Source organism: Lucilia sericata, unplaced genomic scaffold (assembly GCF_015586225.1).
Source record: "Lucilia sericata isolate MDLA Ls3-8-SP2 unplaced genomic scaffold, ASM1558622v1 Contig000002F_arrow, whole genome shotgun sequence".
Lineage (NCBI taxonomy): Eukaryota > Metazoa > Arthropoda > Insecta > Diptera > Calliphoridae > Lucilia > Lucilia sericata.
This window is the reverse complement of record NW_023994043.1, coordinates 2,563,598-2,584,284: the sequence shown is the minus strand read 5'-3', so window position 1 is coordinate 2,584,284 and position 20,687 is coordinate 2,563,598. Positions and strand designations below refer to the sequence as shown.

The window sequence follows — 20,687 nt, the reverse complement described above, 5'->3', positions numbered from 1 at the left end:
GGTTGTAAACGGAAGTGATGTTTTTGCATCTCGGAAGCTAAGTAACGGAGCAGTAATGGTCAGAGATTGGTGAGTCGTCTAGTCAGTGAAATAAGGCCGACACGGCAGGTGTCGATCCCCTGAATTAATCTTCGGCAATCTTAGGCACCAATTAGTTTGACAGACTGCATTTAATAGCTCAAGTGGTACTTGAAAAGATATGATACAGTAAGAACCTAAAGAGATAAAAAGCACAGTAAAGGTGCTATATTTTGATTAAGTTGAGTAATAGAGAAATATAGGTGACAAGAAACGTTACTATTTTCGAAACAAAACAATAGTTGGGCGTTAAGGTCAAAAAATCACTGATGTGAATAATCATTGCAATGTGAATGTCAATGATTGTCTCATGGGTTTTCAGCTCCAAAAAATTTACAAATTGGACTCACGTCTTTCGATTTGGTATGGAATGCTTTTCTTCTCATGAACGTCAAATAACCATTTATTTGGTAAAGAACTATGAAAGACAGGCATAGAAAATATTCATTAGCGGATCTGCTGATGTTCAGTACAATGTGAGACTTATACTCCCTTCTATTGTGCTGAACCCACGAGAGAAAAAAGAGCAACATAAACTTAAAGGTTCTGTTGGAATAAAGTGAATGAGGGACTCTGGAGAGCTTATGGGATTAGTAAAAACGTTTCACAGAATATTGACAAAATATATAAACGAATGTCGCTTTCTACACTTTTTCTGTCTATGTCCTGCTTTTCAGAGCCTTGAACTGCTACCTAGTTAGTTTATTTTGAAGTATTTTTTATTCGTGTTTCAGGTTGTTGTATACTTAGTGTTATATAGTAGGAACTGATTGACGACTATGTATACTATCTTAATTGTTGACGTATGTATTTCAAAACTGAGAACTTGTTAATAAATGGATATGGTGTAAGTACGTGTACCAATACATTGATATTAAACATGCATACATGTGTAAGTGCAGCACATATGTATGTACATAACTTTGTGTTTGCTATACATACTTAAATAATACATATGGATAATATCAAGTAGTCAGTCAGGGAGTAAAACAAAAACCCATTATGTACAAGTTGTGCGACTTTGTGTGCAAAATGTAGATCTACTTCATGGTTAATTTTTTTTTAGTTTATACGAATGGTAAATAATTATTATAATCTCCCCAATTCATCATTATTATATGTGGCAGCGGTGCACGTGAATTCCGGTTTAATGAAAGGTTTGCTTGTCTCAAAAATAAATAAACAAATACTTAGTACTAAAAAATGTAGCAAAAAAAAAAAAGAAATGTAAAGTTCGGAGTTTGTTACAAAGATAAAACTGTAATCTTATATAAACAAAATATCAGCAATCATGTTTACTTTCGAATGAATAAAACCTCTCCTATGTCTGCAGTTATTCATCTGTTGCAGTTTGGTCCAAAATGGTGTCTATGTAATTGTACTTGGACTTTTGTTGTATTTTATTTTCTTAACACCAAAATCGTGCGAAAACTTAAGTAAACTGTTAGTTTTTATTTGTTCAAAATGATCATTATTTTCACATAATTGATATTGTCATGTGAAAGTTAAAATTCTTGGTAACATGTTCTTTTTTTTATATGTATAAAAAGAAAGATATTTTATATAAAAATTTAATAAAAACAGTAACTATATGTGCTCCCATTACTATTGAATTCGACTTTATAAATAATATTTAAATTTAATCATTATTTGTAGATCTAACAAGTGTGCAGAAGAGTTACATTAAGTAATTTTCTCCCAAAAGATTAGCATAATATTATCTGTACAGGGACAATGGCCCAGCAAAAACTTGGTTAATGACTTGTACTTATACAACAACTTACTTTCCAATGACTAGTACATACCGTCTGCATTACTTTCAAGTATTCTCATAATGACTTACACAAATTTTCAGCTCTATCGGTCAAGAGCTTCCGGACTTAGAGGGTGTCAAAGTTGGACTTTTTTGTCATACACGGTTTTATTCAAATGAGTTTTTTTTAATTAAATTAAACAATCCAATGTTTTGATTCTGAAATGATCTGTGTCCTTCGAAAAGCTGATTTAAATATATAGATCATGGATATTGTATGTATGTCTATTATGCGTTTGTGCTAATGTTTGTAACACCCAAAAATATTGATCCTACCCACCATAAAGTATACCAATCGGCTTAGAATCACTTTCTGAGTCGATTTCAATTGATTCTTGTGCTCACGCTACAGGTCGCAATTTTCAACATAATATGATGAGATTTGACACATTATCTCGGTCCATTATTTTACATAGCCTCTATACAACCGTAGCCCCCGAATAGAGCTTTTGAGCTCATAAATATGTTAAATGTTCTTCTATCACTCCAAAAATCTGCAAAACTTAGTTCTAATGACTGCCATACAAATCTAATGACTGACCATACAAAGTCTCCTTCAGAAAATGACTTGATGGTCATAATTCATCATTTCTAACATAATTACTGGTGTAGGGTATCATTTTACTTGTATTTTTCTCAAATTATTACACCCTACACCACAATAGTGGAGAGCTTATGTTTGTAATAAAACTATTCTGCTCAGAATCACTTTCTGAATCGATAAAGTCCATCTGTGTATCCATGTAAACCTTGCATGCACGCTACAGGTCGCAATTTTTAAGATAATTTGTTTAAGTTTGGCCTATTGAAAATTATTGAAATCGGTTCCACTATTTCACTAGCCCCATTATAATCATACCCTCCGAATAGGGCTTAAAAGGTAATAATTATGTTAAATGTTCTAGTACCTCTACAAAAATCAGCACAACTTATCATTATTTAAGTCTTAGTGATACTACCGACATTTGTTATGATCGGCCATCATTTGACCCTAGCCCCCATACAAAGTCCACTTCAGAATATGACTTGAAAGTCAATAGTTTACTATAAATATATTTAATGTAAATGTAAATCCATCTTACCGTTCTTTTTTTCAACAACTTGTTAAAATATTTCAGAATTTTTAACATCCTCACAGCTGTAGATCATCATATTATCGGCCGTGTCCGACTCTACATTCTTACTTGTTTTATATATTTATTTGTTCAGGTTATCTTATGATTTTCCTTCTTCTTCATCTAAATATGAATCATAACTTATTACGAGTACTTAAAAGGAATATAAAAACATTTTAATGTTCTTTTAAATCAGGCATTTTAGAAAATTTGATTTTCGTGCCCCAATCATTTTGTTTAAACACATTCCGATGATACCACAATAATAACAATAATAATAACAGCAAATGTTCTTGCATAATAATGGGGAGAAAGCGAATATTGCATCTGGATCCTCTGCATACTCTGTTCAGGTTTCGAATATCATTGAATTGTTTTTTGGCAACGATATCTTAAATCGTATTGTTGTATTTGCGTACATGCATTACGTAAGGCGCCATTTAGTATAAAAACATTATTTTCGATTTTAGATTACATACATACATATCTGTATTATAATAGGGGTATACCTATTTGCATGGATTAGATTGAAGTAAACTATTCATTTTTGTGATGACGCTCAAGTCAAACTATAGCATGTTTCCATCGAAATCTGTTTCACGAATACCTCGCACGATATTTGCCTAAGGGTTTATATCGGTTCCGAATTATGCGCATAACTTCACCCTAAAACGTTAACCCATAAGATAAAGTCTAAAGTGGTCAAATCGCAGAGCGAAGACGGCAAATAACACTATTACCAAATAACCCTATAATATTAGGAGTAAAGTTAAGCAAATAAGTCCATATTAAACTTGTATTTAAAAATTTCTCTGATTTCAGATAGAAGGTAATATTGACAACAATTTCATGAACCATTATAATTTTCATATGTATATTATGTAAATATATACTTTTTCGTCTTTTTTATATCTATGTATTTTAAGTACATGGTTTACAATTCAGGTGAGGTCAATTTTGAAGACTTCTTGTACTTCTTGAAGAAGGATTGTGTTTTTGTTTTTCATTACACAATAAAACAAATAACAATTGTTGCATTCGCCGTGAAATCGTATGTGTATGGAGTTTATGTTGAATATATGGGTTTGCCACCAACAACATTTAACTTTGTTGTTACCTTTGTTTTATTTCGTTGGCCAAAGAAAATATTTGCTGCCTAAGGTGCACTATTTGTAACTAATCGAAATCATCTGAACTAAAGTCTGGCAAATAATTCATTGGATTAGAATCAAAATTTGGACGATCTGCGCCGAATGTGCTAAGACCTACATGCAGGGAAATTTTGTAATTTTTTAATTTGCGGTTTAAGTTCATAAAATAAAATTATGCTCAAACTAGTATTAGAGACGGTAAAAAAAAATAATTCTTTCATCCTCAAACAAACGCTATTAAATCTTTCAATTATGCAGTGTTATGACTGTAAAGTCAACTATGGTTCTAAACATATTTACAATTAAATTGCTGCAAACTTACTTTAGATCTTCAAATTTAAAATGATAAAAAATACATCTCACACTCAAATCAATTGCAGTGAATGTCACCTTCCAATGTCAACTGTTTTATGGTGAAGGGCATAATAAAGTTTATTTGGCTAAAATTTTTCACATGAGCTACAGTTACAACAAAAAATAAGCTTTTAAAATTCTTTCTCTCTCTCTTTATTGATCTATATTTGTTCTTGTAGTTGATGTTTGGTGAAGTGAATTGGATGGACATGCAATCGCCATATATATGATTTTTACTCCAATATTTCCTTTTTTTATTTTATCATGCTTTTTTCTTTTGTTTTTATTTTTAGTTTTTTTATTTTACTTAAAGAACGTCAGTTTGTTTCTCAATCTTAATCTTACACGCGTGCCCAATTGTTGTTTCATGTGCGGTCAAATTCAGTTTCGAATGCATGACTTTCATGGTAGAGTAGAGATATCTATCGTTAATTTCGAAAAAAGTACATGAACGATTTATTATATTCTGCTCTTAATACTCGTAGCATTGTAAATCTAAAGGCTTTTAAAATCGTAGGATTATAATTGAGATAAATTACATTTTCCAATACGAATTCGAACGGGCAATCGTAGGAATGCAAGCATGTGTATATCTAATGTAAAAGACAATTGGCAAATAGCAATTGATATTTGCATAGTGCGACGTTTTGTATTTGCAATAGAACCATTTCTGTAACCCAGCAAACATTTTCTTGTAATTTTGACTGTAGAAAATTATATTTCTCTATAACCTAAAAAAGTGTGGTTTACTCATTTCCGTATAGCCAACCTAACAAGTAAGAGTTCTGATGATATGGTATCACGAAAGGTATACAGATTTTGCTCTCTTATACCTGGATGTCAGTATTACTTCATTATTTCCGCAATAGCCCACGTTTTAAACAATAAAATGTTCCCGATTTTGTAATATCATAAAGTTATTGTATCAGTGATTACAGCCCAAGCCGAGAATCATGAAACTTGTACAGTAGATGCCTTTTTCATTGTCTTTTGGAAATTTGTGTATTTAAGGGTAACTGGGTTTCTTAATTATCTCACAGAATGGGTGTCTGGTACTTTTTCGAAATTCGAACTTTTAAAGGATAAAAATGTGTAACATAGATGATTTTGGCCCTTAATAACTTTTTAAAAAATAAACATATTAAGATTTTTGTCTCTCAAAATTATCAGAGACCATTTTAGTACTTTTTTAAAATTCAATTCTTTCCAAAAATTGAGTTTTCCACCGTTTTCACCCATTAAATGGTAGAAAACTATATTTTTGGTAATATATTTTGACACGTTAAGAAAACTTTCGATTTTAAAGATAGTACAAATGTGCAAGTTTGTTCACGTGTTTCATGAATACCCTTAATATTAATATAAAAATAAGAGGGAAAATGTTGGTAGTTATTCGTTCATTTAATGGTACTTTTTTGTATTTTCTTTAATATTGAACCTAGAAATACAAAATTTAAAAAGACTAAATGAGAACAATCTAGCCATGTCTGTCCGTCTGTCTGTTGAAAACACGATATAGTCCGAAGAGTTGAAATTATCCACAAATATTTCTTATATGTAATGCTTATTTGGTATTAAAAATAGGCAATGTCGGTCCATGTTTTCGCATAGCCCCCCATTCAAGTGGCCCCCAGCTTTAACAGTCATAATTGTTTTAAAGATGCGAGTATAGCGATGAAATTCGACATAAATAAGTTTCATATGTTCCAAATTCTCTGTACCAAATTTTGTGAAGATCGATCCATATTGACCCTAACCCTCATATATGGTTTCCTCCAAAAAATGACATTAACGCCCATACTGGCTTAAAAATACGAGTCTAGGGCTGAAATTCGATATAAGTAAGTTTGTTACAGAAGAATTTAATGACAACCGGTCATAATTTACCCTAAGTATATAAGGGCCCCTTCAGAAAATTACTTTGACGTTCATTACTGCTTTAATAATAAGAGTATATCGATGAAATTCAACATAAGCTAGTCTTTTATGACTTAACACATGACGCAAATATGTTTCATACAAGCCAAAATTTCTCTACCAAATTTAATGAGGATCGATCCATAATTGACTTTACTCCCCATATAAGGTCCCCCTCAGAAAATGTCTTTAACGCTCACTTCTCACTTGAAAATACGAGTATAGCGCTGAAATTCGTCATAAGTTTCTTACGAGCACAGATATATTTGATCCTACCCCATATAAGGCCCCCTTCAGAAAATGACTAACATACATTACTGAAATTTACAGAAGTAAGTTTCTTACAAGCCAAAATCTCTATGCCGAATTTTATAATTGACCCCGATTGACAGACCATTCGGTTTCATGATGTTCATGGTTTAAAAGTTGGACAAAAATATTTTGTTTTTAAAAATTATTATTTTGTTGTCCATAATTGACTTAAACTCTATTTCAAATATCAATGTAATATTTATAGGGGAGCATTCCATTTACGACATACGTAATCTTCGATTATACTGAAGATTAAAATATAAAATTTAACATGCAGGAATCTGAGTGAATTTCTAAAAATTAACTTGTTGGTATTTTTTTATTAAGAGTTCCTTTATGGTACTATTTCATTATTTAAATGGTACATTCGAAATTTTCTATTAAAATAAATGTCTATAATATAATTTTTTCTATTACACCCAGCAAATACTATATAATGGCTTTCAATTGTAATTACTTACCTAACAACATACTTTTCAATGACTACTACATAGTATTGTCTGGGTTACATAGAAGTAGTCTACTTAAATCTTAATAATAATGTGTTATATATGTAAATACTTTCTAATTCAATAGTCATCTTTCCAGTAAAGATATAGAAGCTGTATAAGTTTTTTCATGCGATTTACAATGACTACTTTTTCTAATTACTTGTAATTGTTTGTGATAAGTACTTGCCTCCAATGACATCACCGTGTTAAAATAATGACTTAAAATGTTATTGTGTAAGTCAATTTTAGCATTTTAACCCCTTACATGGTAATGAATGTTTTTACTGGGAAGTAATAGTTTTTAAATTTTCTTTACGCTAGTACTGTAATATTTTTTCTTTAAATGTCAAACTCTTTCATCTGCATATATGCTGCTAAAACCATTAACGTGTTGATAGCATACATTTTCTGATTTTAAACTTTAGAACGATATATTACGAAAACCACGAAGATATTAGTCCCAAATTTCCTCAAATAAATTAAGACCCTTGATAATTCTTCCGGGTTCGAATTTAGCGCAGATCAAGTTATTTATTTTTTTGGAGATATTTCCTAGTCAAACAAATTAAGACCCGTGCTAAGTGGTGGCTACAAGTTAATCTCTTACAGTTAACGTAATTCAACTATATTAGAACTTTCTTAAGTTGCAACAAGCATATCAAGAATAACTTTTTGTTACTTCTATCACATCGAAAATCAAAAATCATTATTTATTGATGAAGTATAAGTATCAAATAACGAGTGTTGTGTATGTTCCTGGTTAATACTTTAATGCCACCAGTTGATTTACACGATTTGCCTGCTGTGACTATGAAATATATAATTTGAATGCAATATTCTAATGTCTAAATAACTGTTTAAAGTTATACAATTAAGTGAGTTTATAATTGGAATTGTTTACTAAATTTGTTTAAATATATCTTAAAAAATTAACAACTTGTATTAATCTATATTTTTTCGATCGATACAGGGTCACTGAGCTGTATATAACTACTCAATATATGAGTAGTTTTACACATACATATAAATATGTATGTGGGTTCGTCTGTCCATTAATAAATTGACAAAAAATATATTTATTAACATGCATTTAATTAAAATAAATTGTTAAACATTAAGCACAAGTGTAAATATTGTGATATAAAAATGTTAAATTTTTGATTTATTGCTACAATTATAGGCATTCATTAAAAAAATTATGTACATGAGAATATGTACATATGTATGTGTGCGCAAAAAAAAACCCAAAGTAACACACACACAATATTATAAATAAATAAAAATCTTTAAGAAAAAACTATATAAAACTAAATAAATTAGTAGAAAAATCAACAAGAACAAAAATGATGAAAAAACACGACAACGTGCAATTTAATGCATTTTTGTTGTCTACAACGCCTTTTTGTTGAAACGAATTTACAACAACGGCAAACAAGTTCACATTATCACTACAGTGGTGGACAAAATAGATTCGATTTACTTAATATATAACATTTAACTTATTAAAAGGCAAATTGTTAAATAAATGTTACATAAACAAAATTTGTTTAACAAATATTTAATACGGTTACATGCAAAATTTTCGAATATATTTAAACTCTCAAAAACCGATTTAGTTGATATCGTATACCTATACTGCCCATTTCTTATCAAATAAAGAGATTTTAGTCTCCAACTGATTCGATGGACCCTATTATATCCCACACTGTAAATGTAACAATATACTTCTTATAAAATTGTGCACATACATACATAAATATGTACTAGGGTGATCGATTATCAGGATATTCCGAACCCGAGATTCGAATGAATTAAATAATTGTTATTTAAAAACACAAAAACAAACTTTTTTATGACGAATTTCATCGCTATGCTCGTATTTTTATCCAGTAATGAGCGTTAAAGTCATTTTCTAAAGGGGACCATATATGGAATGTAGGGTTAACTATAGACCGATTCTCATAAAGTGTGCTACAGAGATTTTAGCTCGTAGGAAACTTACTTATATCAAATTATATCGCTCATCCAGTAATGAGCGTTAAAGTCATTTGTATGGGGGCTATGCGAAAACGTGGACCAAACAAACCTTACCTATAGGGAATATTTGTGACTCATGGCTTAAAATTAAATAAATATTATTAAATATTTCGATGTGTTACAAACAGAATAACAAAAAGGAATATACCCTCCATCTTTTTTGATGGTGGGTATAAAAACGGCATTAATTAACCCAAAAAATCTTGACTTTTCAACCAATTGAAAACCCGAGTCGAATACCCTAGTATGTTCTTATTTACGTTTATACCCTACACCACTACAGGAGGGTATTATGCGTTTCTGCTAATGCTTGTAACACCTAAAAATATTGGTCCTACGCGGCTCAGAATAGGGCTTTTGAGCTCATGACTATGTATCTTAACAAAATTTGGCAAAACTTAGTTTTATATAAGTCTTATAGGCTCATTTGACACTAGCTCCATACAAAGTCCCCTTTAGAAAATTACTTGCAGCTCAAAATTCACTTATAAAAACTAATATGTCGATGAAATTTTGCATAAATCCAAAATTTATAATAATAGGCCCATATTTGCCCTAACCCCCAAATAACGTCTCTTTTAGAAAATATCTTTTTTGTCAACAAATTGTTAAAATGCTTCAGATGTAATGTAAAAACAAATTCAATGCTTTTTTATTAAAAAGAAATAATACAGATTTCAAACATACTTACCGGTGTAGGGTGTTATATGGTCGACCATGCCCGACTATAAATTCTTACTTGTTTTATATGAGAGAATGTTCACATCTTATAAATAAGTATGTGTTTGATTTGTATTTGTGTTAATATATGTGCATAAAACTTAAATTTATTCATTTGAGTAGAAAAACTTAACTAAAGTTGAAGACAAAATGCGCCTGCGCTACTCCATCATTAACAGCAGTATTTCTACAAACATACAATGTCAGACTAAGAGAATGAGTAAATATGTTTTGTTGCTGCTGTTTCTGCAAACAAACGAATAGATACAATTTAAATAAATGCACTTTAACTAAACTGTTGTTACGTTAATTATGCGTAAATATTGGTTACGTTGTGTTAAATGCAAAAAAACGGGAAAAAAAGAAAATTAACAAAAAACACCACTGTTAACCAAGCCAAGTTAAATCGACTTGCAGCGAGTCAAGTCTTGGTGTCGTGTCGCTTGTCTGTCTTTTTTCTTGTTTCTGCAAGTGCAACTTTTTTGTATCTATATATGTATGCACCCCATACATAAATGTTCTTGGCAACATGTTGACAGGTTTGTCAGAATAAATACATTGGAAAAAAGAAAGAAAGAAAAACAAATTAAACAGAGGTTTGATTTAGCACTATTTACAATGAACTTTTTGTATAATGAGTATTTATGATTGTATGTCTTATTTTTAAACACCTTTCATTTAATTAAATGAGCTTTTAATTAATCTTAAAGATTAATGGTCTTGCAAGGAATTTATTTTGTTATTTTGCAAAATACCAAAATTTAATTGGTAACTAGTGCAAATAGGTTAAAAAATTATGGAATTTCCGGTTTAAAAGCAGCAGCAACGTTTCGGTTATAGTATATGTTTGATAGAACGGACAACTTAAGAGGCAAATGTGCTGAAGTTATGGATCTAGAGCCAATTTCATTTGGAAATTGAAATCAGTAAAATCTTGCCTATTGTTTAGATGTATTGACAGTTTTTATACCAAAATCATTTTAACCGGCATAATATCTATCGGTTAAATGATGTTGCTAAACAAAATCTATAACTTTTCTGTCAGTACATACATATGAATCATTGGAAAAGTTTTAAATAAATTTAAAAGTAAAATAAATAGTAATTCTTATTATTAGTATTTTCTCACTAAATTCTACAAAATCATGTATATTTTTCTGTAATTAAATTTACCCTAGCACATACAGATTTACAACTGCTTACGATTCTCATGTTTTTAAACAGAATGAAAAATAAGAAAAACAAAACTGACATTTGTGTATCCGCCCATTCTACTTAAGACACTTCATTCAGTCTTCTTTTTGTGCAAATATGAAGAGATAAAAAGAAGCTAAAACAGATCGTAAACATGTAATTAACATTTAACCCTTTCCACAATTGCCATTTTAACAATTTCATTAAAATTTAATTTAACTCATTCATGTAGGATGGCTCCTGTTTGCTGATTACCAACGTTGATTTTGCAATTAGGATCGGTTCATATTGTGAAAGAAACAATTTGTCAAACAATTGGCGGTAGTTTTTGCAATCAGATTTAGTATTATTGAATGAAATTTCCCAGACAAGATCGTACAATGAGCCAACTTTCATCATTACCAGGAAAATATGCCCGATGTTGGATAGCAAACGCACGCCATATCTCTTACAGCCAACTCGCCAACCTAGTTGCTGGATTTTTAGGACATTGTATGTATACGTCTATAGTATGGTTAAAAGCAATATACCACACAAAGACCTCAAATTAAAAAAAATGCTTATGTAAGGGGCGATCGGTGAAACCCGCTTTAAACGAAGTTGTCCATTACATAGGTGAATCCTTCGATAGCAAACTGTATACACTGGCGGTATGCATTGACATCGAAGGGGCCTTCATTCTGACCAGGTGCTCCGAAACGGGATCAACTACATCCTAAGGAACAAATGGATAAGCTGCGAGATGTACGATATAACTATCAAAACTCTGGAAACGTTGCTAGATATTCCACCCATTGAAACATATGAGACGGCGCTTACAGCCGAACGGCTTTTTACTTTAGCCGAACTGGCCAAAAGCGGTTTTAGGACTCGTCATCAATGTATACTGGACACATTGGAAGGTTATACACAATTATCGGACGTACCTGATCGCATTCTAGATACATAATATGTCGAAAACTTTGAAACGCTGATCCTAGCGAAACATTAGAGCAAATACCAGTAGGATCCATTGGGCCTGAGGTTCTATATTGACCCAGAAACAGAATCAGGGCGATATCAGGTGATAGAATTAAATCTAAGACCGTATTGGATTGTAGGAAAGCTTTAACCGAATACTCTCCCAGAAGTTAGGTTTACATCATATGGGTACCAGGCCACTCGGGAATAGTCGGCAACGAAAGGGCGAATGTAATAGCTTTAAAGGGAAGGGAGCTCGAGGAAGTTAACCTGAAGAACGCAAAACATTTCGATGCAACAACAACTGAATTAAAAATACGGGTGAGAGAATCCTATAAGGCCTGTTGGAATAATGAAACGGTAGGTAAAACCACAAAGGTTCTATGGGGTGACCCTGAAGCAAGACGAGAAACTCCTCAAAATGAGCAAGTCTGAAGATAGTATGATGGTACGTATTCTGAGTGGACATACAGGATTACGAGCACAACTGTACAAAATTGGACGTGCGGATTCAGACGAATGTAGAGCATGTGGAGAGGACAGTGAAACCCTGGAGCACTTTCTTTGCCACTGTCAGGCTTTCGTTGAAGTTACATCCAAGTATCTTGGAAATTATTTTATTCCGGAAATAACATTCCTGACTAATTCCTGACTGAGTTTCTGAACATTGAAAAATAATACATTCAGTAATTTTTTTTTCATGAAATGGAGCGCACAACAGGCCCGATAGTGGCCTAGGTGTATTTCTTCGGATATAGACATATCCTCCTATCAACCTAATCCTTTAACGACTTTTGTAGAAGCTGTCAGAATGAAAAGGAAGAAGAATCTATTGTCATTGTTCTGTTATAGAAGACACTCGCTTAAGATTCTAAAGAAAAAGATCTTTTGTCGACATGCCAGAAATATCTGGTTTTTAAATCACTCTAGCCTACTGAATTATGACATTTTTACTCCTCATGGACAGCTGAATCTCTCTCGCTCTATTCTATCTACTTTATACTGTACTTACAGCTATCACAAAGGGACCAACAGGAATCACTAGAAAAACTAATCTATGAAATCGTTAATACTGCATTAAGATTAAATCTGAAGATAAATTCGGATATCTAAGTCATCTTCTCAAAATCTTAAAGATCATAATACAATCTTTGAAAAATTTTTTAAAAATGAAAATGTGGAGTTTCTTATAAAAAATTACATATTATATATATTTGATCAAGATTTTTTACAATTGACACAACTTAAACCTGCTTGAATAAAACTGTTATTACAATATCTGTACTAATAAGAACAACGACATGTGTCGAAAGTTATTAATTTTATTTTGTACAGTCTATTTAAACACGACTTTTTCTCTTTGGAAAACCCCTAAGATAAAAAATGTTAACACTGAGTTTGCCAATTACAATTGGATGTTATTACTGTAATTCTGAAATATTTTCTTTTATACAAATGTAACTTTATGGAACTTTTTATACCCACAATCAAGGTCCCCTTTAACGCTTATTACTGGCACGATAAAACTCGATATAAAGACTCTTGGTTGAACTAAAAATACGAGTGTTATACGAACCGAAATCTATTTACCAAATTTTTCAACTATCGATCTATAATTGAACCTACCGCCCATATATGTTCATGGTTTAAAAGTTTGACAAAGTATATTTGTTTTTATAAATTAATATTTTCTTAATTCGAAAGGATTTAAATTGACTTAAATCCTATTCCAAATATCAACCTAATGTTTATAGGGGAGCATTCCAGGGGAGATTAAATAATGCACCGATTTCAACCATTTTCAATAGGCTTCGTCGTTGGGCCGTATGGTCCTAATTTCATCAAAATATCTTGAAAATTGCGACCTGTACCTTGCGCACAAGGGGTACATGGACAGCCAGCCGGACAGACGGACGGATGGACATTCTGAGTCGATGGGTGTACTTTAAGGTGGGTGTAGGATCAATATTTTTGTGCGTTACAAACATCAGCACAAACGTATAATACAATCCCCATTATGGTGGCGTAGGGTAGTTGGATTATTTTGCAATTTTACGATATATTTTCCATGGACCTTGAGATATTTTTCTCTCTCCATTTGGAACTTCTAGATCCCTATGGATGTTCTCATGGTCCAAAGAATTTTTGATTGTGCCCTCTGTATATGTAAGTCCAAATAAGTTTCAATACAGTTTTATCCAGGATGACTTTATTGTCAAGACCTAATTTGGATTTAAGCTTTATAAACCAGTGCATACTAGACGCTTTTAACCTCATACAAAGTCTCTTGATTTCAATATATCGACGCCAAGTAAGCGTTCCAAGATATGTGACATAATCCGACTGGGGAATATTAACGCTATTAAGTGTGAAAAGAACATGAATTTAAGAAATTTTCAGATCATTTTGGAATTTATATGCCTTTATAAGTCGTTTTGGGGACTAGGAATAGTCCAAAAAAGATTTTCATTATTTTTTTTCGCGATAAGCTCAGAACTACTCAATTTTTGAGACCCATGCCGAAAAGATTGCAGACAATATTTTTGAACATATTGTTCTGAGATCAAAATTTTCAGTCGCTGGTATTATTTTTCTTGAATTCAGTACTCATCGTTTTAGAGGTATTCCTAGAACAAAAATGTTCCACTGACCAAATACTATCCGGGAACTGAGTTTCAGTTTCTTAAATTCTGAACTAATATTTCATGGACACCATGGTACTTTTCAGTATGTCATAACGTCCATGGACATTATGACACCCTTCAGAAATAGGTACTCTTTCTCGGGATTGAAATGCTTCTGTCATTGTTGCATGACATATGAATTCCCTAAAAAGTGCCTAAAATGTAAGTATTCTCTCTCGGCTTCGGTCAAACCAACCACCAATTCTTTGTGTATTATAGTAAATGTATGGACATCAGTCATAATTTTAAAGACGTCAATGACTTTTCAGAACAAAAATAATCCGATAATTATCTGTAATTTGACAAAAAGGGTATTTTTTATTTCGAGATATTATAATTGGAATATTTAAAAAAAACACTTGGTTTTACCATTTCATATTATCAGATTGGATGGGTAAGTACAAAATATTTGCTATTTTCACCGATAAGTAGGAATGTTAGTGTTAAAATTACTTATTTTTATTGTAATCAACGCCTTAAAGATGGTTTAATATATGCACTAAAAATTTAAGAGAATATGACTTTATTTGCATGTGTCTCTCTTTTTTACGATGAGAGGCTTCTTTTAACCCATTTTGGTGGAAATACAAATAAGCTAAATCAGAGTTAATCGAAATAAGTATAAATAAGTTTTAAATTTAATCGATATGCAAATTACCATACTTTTATAATTATGTGTGAAAATCCGACTAATGTTAGTATAAAGATTTTCAGATTTTTTATATAATTTATTGAAAGTCATTATCATTTTACTTCGCGTGCAACTTTTAAATGTCCATCTTTAAGGGGTTAATATACACATGAAGAGAACTGAATAAATGTTGTCATTTCAAGTATAAAACAAAAAATATTCAAACAACTAAAAACAGTATTAAATTCAAGCTTCGAATACAATCAAGTTTTAAGACGGAATTAACTGCGGCTTTTATTATCTTATTTATTTTTTAGTTCGTTGTCTTATGAACTTGTGCGGTTAAAAATAATAAAAAAAAATGTTAAAAATCTGTAAGATTTAATTGTTTATTAGAAATTCTACAATTCTTATAAATAAACACATATTTCTTCATTTAAGATATAATCTTGGCGCTATGGATACAATCATTAAATGCTCAATATGATGTCTATATGACAAACTCTAGAGGTGGACAAAACACAGTAAAACCATCAAATTTTTATTCTGAATATAACTACGATACGCAATTTGGTAGCAGGAAAAATGACCAAGTTTCTCAATTGCCAGGTCAAATGTACAATACCAATTCCAGAAATGCATATGGAAATACAAATAATTTAGCAGCAAACCCCATTCTCTCTCAAAACAAAGAGACAAATTTAAAAACTACAGAGCCTAATCCAAACACTCCCTTTATAAACAATTTGTCAACCATATCGTCACTATTTGAAGAGAATCCAACAACTACATATCATTCTTCAGTAAGGGAAATTCCAGCAGGAGAATCTTTTAATGCCAAACTCTTTGAAATCATGTCTTTGAGGGCACAAAATGAAAATCTTGTCTATTCTCCCATTTCACTGCAAACAATTTTGGCATTCATTTTCACCATGTCTAGTGGCAAACTATATGATGAATTGGCTCAACTGTTGGCAATGCCCAATAATCGTACGTTTATTGCCAAAACTTTTGAAAATATTGTACAAGCAGCCGCATTAAATACTCCGCCAACAACACTTATAATGGCCAATAAATTGTATTACGATTACCGCTTTGGCCCTATCGACCCAAGCGTTCGCAATATGGCTAAAAAATCATTTGAAAGTGAAATGGAACAAATAGATTTTTATGCTTCCAAAAATGCAGCCAATATCATAAATTCATGGGTTAGTAAGAAAACCCGTAACCTTATACGCGACATTGTTACCCCTGCATCTATTACCGGCGATACTAGTGCTTTGTTATTGAACTCTATATATTTTAAAAGTGACTGGCTTACGAAATTCGCCTCATATGATACGGAAACTCAAGATTTCTTTGTTACAAAATACAAGCAAGTTCCCGTCGATATGATGTATAATGAAGATGTATTTCGGTATGCAGATTTTCCAGATGATCTACAAGCTTCAGTGGTAGAATTACCCTATAATTCGTCCGATTTATCAATGTTGTTAATTCTGCCCAAAGACGTAGAAGGTTTGGCAGTTTTGGAGAGAAAACTGAGATACTATGATTTCCAGACAATAGCCCAAAAACTTAAAAGAGAAACGGTGACTGTAAAATTACCGAGATTTAAAATTGAATTTGAAACTGATATGATAAAACCATTGCAACAGGTAAGAAGTTTATTATTTTAGTAAAAAGGAATAATCTATTAAAGAATTTTGGAAAGAACTTTAGGATTTTATCTTATAAGAGACTAAATCCAAAATATATCCGAGGTAAATAGTTTTGATAATTTTCCGGATTTGTGGTTCGACTTTAGCGGATTTCTTGTCAATTGTAAATATAAATGTACTACAATTTGAATCTGGGTATTATACGATTCTATAACGATCAAGCAATATCCGTCTGTCTGTTGAAAGCACAAAAGGACACAAGCAAAATAGTTTCAACATTTTGAAAATGACAATATCGGTAATTAGTATCTCTACCAAATTGAACAAAAACTAGTTTTATACAAAAAGTTGAGGGGACTGGATCATATTTGAACCTACCACCAACAAAAGATTTCTTATGGAAATATCAGTTATAAAATTGTAAATCATTTAAATATAATGGTAGTAAGAGAAAAGTTAATATAAAAGATTTTATTTAATTAAATTATCAACCAAATTCCTTCTCCATTGATGGACCTATTTTGTTTCCAAATTCTCGAAAGTATGTCGGGACGTAAGAGTTGGACCCAGAACATATCGCGGACGTTCAAAAAATTATTTTCAAAAAACAAACGGACGAATAGACGGACACCTTTAAATCTTTACTTAAAATTAGGAATAGCAAAGGGATTGAAAAACTTTTACGAAAGCAAAGGGTAACTTGGAGCATACTTCCCCACTTTCCAAACTGAATAATAGTATGTCAAATTTAAAGCTATAATTAATAACAATCTTTATTACATTAATTTTCAGATGGGTCTTAATGCTTTATTCAACAATGCTGGCAGCATAAATCTCTTCAAAAATCAACAGAAACCCTTAAATGTCGATCAATTCAAACATAAAAGTTATATAAATGTAAATGAGGCCGGTACGGAAGCAGCTGCTGCTACAGGTTTGTAACAAGTTTACTTTATTACTTATCATAAAAATATTTAATTGATTAATCTTATATTCCATTCCATTTCAGTTGCTAAATATATACCACTATCAATACCGCTCAATATGAAGTATTTTATTGCCGATCATCCATTTGTATTCGTAATACGCGACACAAATACAACCTATTTTATAGGACATGTAGTTCAATTTTAGTTATCACATACTTACATATATACTCGAATTTAATAAAAAATTATTTTATTTTACAATAAACTATAATGGTGATTAATTACAAACCTACTACCTTAATTTACTATATTAAAGTTTATGACGAGAATAATGGCGGATTCAAATACTCAGAGGAATTTTATTGATAATCTCAAAGGTCTTAAAGGGGGGCTATGGTCAAATACGGCATATTTTAAAAATATAATTATAATTATGTATTATATGGGACACCGAAGTTCCAAGATTTCTTAAATTTTTCTCGAAGTAGAGCGTAATTAAAAACTTGCTCAGGACTGTCTACTGAGGTGTCAGTTATGGGACTAAAAGTTAAAATTGATCCCTTGTGCGCTAATCGAGATATTGGAGGTCAAAAGTCATTCATATATCTTGTCTGAAGATATATAAACGGACATGGCTAGTCGTCTTAAAATCTAATAATGTCCGTTCATCTGTCCGTCGATGTTTTACAAATACATTGACAAAAATAATATTTTTTATGGTTTGTATATAAACATTATTGGAATTCTTTATAAATCCTATGTAAAAACCGGAATGATTCACTAACAATTTTCAAACGTAAGAGTAAGCATCTTATCTAATTTAAAAAAATCCCCATCGTATATTTTTTTGATTATAAAAATATTTTATTTTGATGTGTATTAGAAAAAAAGTTAAAAAATATAAATAATCTTATCATCATATGGAAATAATATGAAAAATTCATTATTTTGCTAATATGTATTTAAATAAAATTAATAAATCATATTTGCATTTGTACGAAAAAAAATACAGAAAAAAACATTTTATGCCAATTAAAGCATTTTTGAAAATCTCTTTAGAAATGCATAATAAACATGTTAATTTTCAATTATTTGCTTTATAAAATCTTTGATCAATATACCGGGTAATTTGGAATAGTACTTATTTGAAGCTCACACATACATACATACATATGTATGTATGTTAGGTTAGGTATCGAGGGCAGCTGCTACAGAAGCAGCTCATTTGAATCCATCCCAGAAAGCACCTCCATGCCTGACAAGAAGGGAGGACCAAAGTGATGTTCCCTGATTTCAGTGAACGCAGGGCAATTGCAAAGTATATGCGATATCGTCTCATCTTCTTCGTCATTATGACAACTTCTGCAGTAGTCATTATATACAAGGCCTAGTCTTCTGACATGAGTGCCTATGACGCAGTGTCCTGTAATTAATGATACAAGCGTTCTTATATGCTCTCTTCGAAAGCCTATGAGCAGTCTTGATCTGAGAGTATCATATAGAGGCCAAATAGACCTCGAGATCTGACAAGTGGTTTCACTGAACCACCTTTCCCACACAGTTTATTAAGAACAAAATTCTTACAGTTCGTAAGAGAAATACCAATAAAGGCGACGTTTTCTTCCTCATCCAACATATTGCACCATTTATGGCTAATTCATATGTATGTAAACAAATTCAATATTTTGTCGAAGATCATACTGGTGATCGTCTGGTAGTGTATTTAAAATTCTAACTTTATCGTTTATTGTAATTTGTTTATTTACTAATTTAAACTTGTTGATTTATTTATATGTTCACTTAAAAAAAACGTCGGTTCTAATACATATTTTGTTTTTAAAACAAAAAACAACGTCTTATCTATTTTCTGAGATTAAATATGAGTAAACTGCTCAGAGAGTAAAAAACGAAACAAGTTTAGCGATCTTGAAGTGTGATACAATTTAATGTTTTTTTTTTTTCTAAATTAAAATTAATTTACACATTTCTTGTAGTTGTAAGTAGGAATACGAGTATAAACAAATTATTGCTTAGTGATGTAAGTTAGAGTAAACAGTAGGGTGATCGATTATTCGACATTTTCCAAAAACCGGTTTTCGAATAGTTCGAATAGTTGATATTTGAAAAAAAAACCGGTTGACATTTTTCAAATCCAGAAAAAACCGGTTAACCGGTTTTTCATTATAAATAACAAAATCTATTTTAATTTGAAAAAATAGACGTTTATGTTTAAATTTAATTAATAAAACAGGACTTAACTGTTTTCTAACAGTTTAAAAGATTATAACTTTAGATCTAGTCGTTTGATTTACTTTATTTCTTTAATGTAAAAAATGGAAAAAAGTGGAACACTTCTGTTGAACATAAGGAACTATGTAATTCTAGCTTATTCTAAAATCCCTATTTAAACAATTTTCATAGTCATTCCAACACTTCCATAATATTTTAGCCGCAAATTTATTATTGTAATTGAAATATAATCTTAAGATTGATAAAATTTTATCAAACTGTTATTCCAATAAACTTTACAAATAAAAATTGTTAATTAATTAGGAAAATCAAAAAAGTTTAACCAAAGGTGCATTAGAAAAATATACTCTAGTTCCTGGACTCCAATATTTTTAATATATAGACGGGCTG

General features: G+C 31.2%; 2 protein-coding genes across 2 annotated transcripts in view; one reads left to right on the top strand and one right to left on the bottom strand.

Moving 5' to 3' along the window:
* Positions 1–20,687, bottom strand: part of LOC119616256 (protein prickle) — a 242,246-nt gene that overhangs the window by 213,456 nt on the left and 8,103 nt on the right. The window lies entirely within an intron of this gene.
* On the top strand, positions 15,681–18,312 carry LOC119616277 (serine protease inhibitor 42Dd-like). The gene is made up of 4 exons (XM_037972621.1): positions 15,681–15,831; positions 15,899–17,115; positions 17,911–18,052; positions 18,128–18,312. The coding sequence occupies exons 1-4, from the start codon at positions 15,819–15,821 to the stop codon at positions 18,250–18,252; spliced, it is 1,497 nt and encodes a 498-aa protein (XP_037828549.1). The 5' UTR covers positions 15,681–15,818; the 3' UTR covers positions 18,253–18,312.

Bases quoted from the DNA above. Each gene is read 5' to 3' on its own strand.
- LOC119616277 (XM_037972621.1), top strand. The intron at 17,116-17,910 runs GTAAGAAGTTTA...ATTAATTTTCAG, and splicing joins TGATAAAACCATTGCAACAG to ATGGGTCTTAATGCTTTATT. The intron at 18,053-18,127 runs GTTTGTAACAAG...ATTCCATTTCAG, and splicing joins GGAAGCAGCTGCTGCTACAG to TTGCTAAATATATACCACTA.